The sequence below is a fragment of the Dama dama genome, chromosome 18, assembly GCF_033118175.1.
Source record: "Dama dama isolate Ldn47 chromosome 18, ASM3311817v1, whole genome shotgun sequence".
Taxonomy (NCBI): domain Eukaryota; kingdom Metazoa; phylum Chordata; class Mammalia; order Artiodactyla; family Cervidae; genus Dama; species Dama dama.
This window is the reverse complement of record NC_083698.1, coordinates 38729975-38734452: the sequence shown is the minus strand read 5'-3', so window position 1 is coordinate 38734452 and position 4478 is coordinate 38729975. Positions and strand designations below refer to the sequence as shown.

The window sequence follows — 4478 nt, the reverse complement described above, 5'->3', positions numbered from 1 at the left end:
AAATTCCCACTTATGCTTGATCTTCAGAACTTTCTATTCTGTTTGTCTCTACTGCCTTGAAAATCCTTCTATGTTGAAGGTCCCCAAGACCATCCTTAGGTTTGATGATTTGCTAGAAAGACTCAAGAGAACTCAGAAAAGCTGTTTTACTCAGGTACAGTTTACAACACCAAAGGATACAATTTAAACTCAGTCAAGGCAAAAGGTGCAAAGGTCAGGGTCAAGAAGAGATTAGGAACAAGCTTCCAACTGTTCTCTTTTCTGGAGTCATTGAATAGCATTTAATTTCCCAGTAACTTAGGTGACAAGGTGTATGAACTTTTGTCAAACAGCCTATTTCATAGGAGTCTTAGTGTCAAGGTTTCTATTAAGCGTCAGTCAAGTAGGCATGGTTTATTGTCCACGTGGCTGACCTTGGTTACTTAGTTTCCAGCAACTCCAGAGGTCAAACTGATAAAGTATGGTCCAAGTACCCCTCCATGTCATGTTATTAGCAGAACTATTTGGCATGCCCCCAAGACCTCAGGTATGTACATACACTCTTAACAAAAAGGCTGTTCTAAAGACTTTTCACTCAGGAACCAATCCTTTCTTTGGAATGTGACAGTTTTGAACCCTCCAAGCCTATTGGTTAACACTTTACCGCAATTTTCAGTTTTTTTCTTTCCATTTTGAATTTTGTCTATACTTTTAAGTTTTCCTTGATTGGAAGGTTGGTCTGAAACCATTAGTAATTGCAGAAACAGAAGTCTCCCTCAGTAATTTGGAAGTATTGATGTCATGTATCTAACAAACTTCATGTCATGTATCTAATGAAATAACTCATGAAAATGGATTTTTACACTTTATTATGTTGCTTTTCCCCTCTGATGACTTTCAGTTTCCCTTTATCCTTAACATGTGGAAGCTACTCTACCATGAGTTCAGGTGTGGTTTCATTTGTTTCTTGCTTTTAAAATTTGTTTTGATATTGCTTTGCATTAAATGGACTTTTGTAATGTGTGGAATCATATATTTCTATAATTCTGAGAAATTATTTCCCATTATTTCTTCAAATATTGACTTTCTTTGATTTTTCTCTATTGCTTTACTCTGAAATTTGACTGAAATTAAAATTTGAACTTCTGGATTTATTCTCCATGCTTCTGAACATTCTTTGACACTTTCTAGAATCAATTTATTTTTTTTCCCTTTAATTTTCTTTATTTCTACAGTTTAAAAAATGAAGCACACAGACAAATGGTTTTTCATAACAGATTACAAGTGGGTCCATTCAGACCTGCTCTCAAGGTGCTGTCAGCTTCCAAGTGGCTGCCCAGCTAGCAGCTATTATTCATGTGGCCAATGGGTTGATCTGGATGCAAAAGCATGCAGCCCTCGGGTGGCAAGTTCCCTCTCCTCTGGTCTTCAGTTATGTTAAATGGCATCAGCGTCCATATTTACAGATATGAGGGGTGGCAATCCTAAGCAGTTCTCCATCCGGAGCCAGCGATGGGTACCTGGACCTGGGGCCAAGGAAGAGGTCGGAGTGACTCTGCCACCTCTGTGAGCCTGTCTTGCTCCTTCCTCTGGGGACGAGGGGCTGTGCCCGCAGTCCGACCCTTCCAGGAGGGTTAAGCCAAGTAACTGTAGGTGTCCTTTTCATCACCCACTCGCTCCAAATATTCTTTCTCAATCAGAACGTCAATGCATTTCTTAATCACTGAGATCTGAGGCTTGAATATTGACGACAACTGAGTCGTTACTTCTCCAAGTAACTGCTGGTGTTTTACAACCTTCCTCGTTTTCATGATTCTCACAATGGCCGCCTGGATCAGCAGTTTGCGATCTTCCTCAATGTTTTTGTACATAGTTTCTTGTTCCCGCTTCTGTTCAATTTTCATCGGCAAGCTGATATTAACCCTTAATTTCTTACTTTTATAACCAAAATGTAATTTTACTAAGCTGTCTGGCTTCAACTCCACCTCATCAACATTTGCACTTTTGTCTTCCAAAACCAGTAACTTAAACTTCAATAAAATCTGTAAGACTTGTGTCACAATGTCCATTTTGATCTGAGTCCTGTCTGTCAGCTGTTGAACGGTGTAAGCATCTTCCGTGTTGTACTGGAGCAGGACGGCCATCTGGAATGTAGATGCATGCAAAGTGTATTTGTTTTTGAAGCAGTTTGTTACTAACTCTCCTTCAGACAGTTGATATGCCCATGACAATTTTCTGTCACTGTAACAGCTGGCGTAAAATGCTGTGAAGCGCCGATAACATGGTTCCAGCTCTGATGGCAAGAGAACTGTACAAGATTCCTCAAAGGGCCACCATCCATAACTCAGAACATGAATACTGAAATCTAAGTCCAAAGGCCCTGAATCCATCAGGTGCTTTTTGAACTGCGCATTCAAAGCTTTGCTTATACCAATGTCTTGAAACATCCGCTGAAGTTTGGAGGTATACTCAAAACCACAAGCTTGCTTTAACTTAGAGATCATGCTTGCTTCAGCATCATCACTCGCACTGTTCTGATGGACAAGCCTTTTGGCCAGCATTTTTGTGTAGAACTTCTGAACCACATCTTTGTCGTCCATATACTTGAAGACAGTCATCACGTGGTTAAGTGTGTCTTCTAGTTCTGCTTCTTCTGGGTTCTTGGAACTCTTCTTTAATAAGGAATCACAGTATCGAGCCAGCAACTCGGAAGATTTACTGGATGACTGAGCCATTTTGGTAACTGCATTGTTGTTTATGAAGCCTCTGCAAGCCTTGTCCAGTGCAGCCACAAAGTCAGCATGGTTCTTGAATGCTGATATCACCAGGGCATTGTATTTTTTATGGATATTCAACACTATCTCTACATATATTCTGGGGTCATTTAAAGCAGCTTCTCCACACTTCTCAATTGCTGCAAGACCCTGATTATGAATGTGTGTCTCCAGGAGTTTTTTAAATTCTCCCAGGCCATTCTTGATTCTATATATGAGCTTATACATGCGACCCAAATCTTCACTTTCGTTGGCGTTCAGTAAATTCTGAAATTCTGTGAGGAAAATCTCCAAGTGTTTCTCCACGAGCACCTGCCTGCATTTCCTGACTAACTTGCCCTTGGTGCTGTGGTGAAGATAGGTCTGGGCTCTCCGCCGCTCCTCCAGCAGAAGAGTCTCCACCTCTTTCATATATTCAGTAACTGGGTTCTGCTGCAACAATTCAGTACTCTTTCTGGTATAAAATCTCTCTGTGTCAGCCAAAAACTGAGGTTCAAAGGCTTCTTTGTACACTGTAAGCATAGGGCCCTGCTCAAACTGATCATCTTCATTCACCCCCAGTTCCATGTAAGACTGTATAGTACCACTTATCAGTCTTGTATTGATGGATTCACCATTTCTTTCCTTTTCAATCAGTTTTAAAACAGCATTTGTTACTTGTTTATCCAATGGCCTAAAAAGACAATCTCTCCAAGTCACCATTGCGAGAGAATATATTTGACAAACTTTGTGACTATATGCGATATTAAGTAAATGTTTATTGAGGCAGGCACAAATCCCATTCAGCACTTTGCTCGAAAATTGGTAATGTTCCCATTGTTGAGTGTAGAACTTCAGTACTCCTATATCCATCAAATCTTCTCCATCCTTAGGAAGATTTGTCAGGTGGTTCTTCAAAAATTCTTTAATTCGTTTGTATAATTCAAAGCTAACATTCTCATCTTCCCTCAGCTTCTGCTCCTTTTTTGATTTAGTCTGGACTTGAGGGGACATTTGTAAACAGTGGTTATAAAGAAGAGTGTAGAGTTCTATGTATCTGGATTTCACCATACTTTGTCTGGCATACACTTGTTGGATTCCCGCTCTGACGTTATCCCAGAGCTCGTCGATGCCAAGTCGTTTCAGTTTCTGGCTGGGATTCTGGCTCCAGTCTGATGACATTGTAATATTATGAAGTTTTCCACAGTCTTTATTCAAGGTACAGCTAATTCTCCATTAGATGAAGATACACAGTACCACTGCAAGTTTATTCACAGCAGCTCAGAAAGGGTGTTCTTTAAAGGTAGAGAATGAAATCTCACTGCAGCACAAACCTAGAAGGGAACCTGCAAGTAAAGCAAACACCAAAGTGATTCCAGCACTGAACTGAATAAACAGAAACATCTTGCTTGGAGGCGGGCTCTCTGCTTCTATTGTCTTTTGTCTTCATAAACAAATCCACTGCATTGTAAATATCAATACATGTGAGCTGCATTTCCCAGGTGCCTAAGTGGCTCTTGTGACAGATATCTCCACCTGGTCAGTGCACCCAGCCCCAGTAAAATCCCCATCCTGCCAAGATCCTGTTGAGTCCCTCAGCCTCCACACTTGCCCTGCCACCAAGATCCTGCCTCCTCCCCTCCTCCCTGCCTCCCCATCCACCCAACTCTAGTTATTCCCAGTAATATACTGTATAAAGTCTCTGGGACTCTTGAATTAGCAATACTGAGCAATTGTTCCTGGAGG

The 4478-nt window shown here is 40.9% G+C and overlaps 1 protein-coding gene across 1 annotated transcript; it reads right to left on the bottom strand.

The window, feature by feature from the left end:
• Window positions 1-1613: 1613 nt before the first annotated feature.
• On the bottom strand, window positions 1614-3914 carry LOC133072793 (cullin-1-like). The gene has a single exon (XM_061166337.1). The coding sequence runs from the start codon at window positions 3912-3914 to the stop codon at window positions 1614-1616; it is 2301 nt and encodes a 766-aa protein (XP_061022320.1).
• Window positions 3915-4478: the final 564 nt, after the last annotated feature.

What these genes read in the sequence shown, in the direction of transcription:
- LOC133072793 (XM_061166337.1), bottom strand. Translation starts at nt 3,914, where the DNA reads ATGTCATCAGACTGGAGCCAGAATCCCAGCCAGAAACTGAAACGACTT.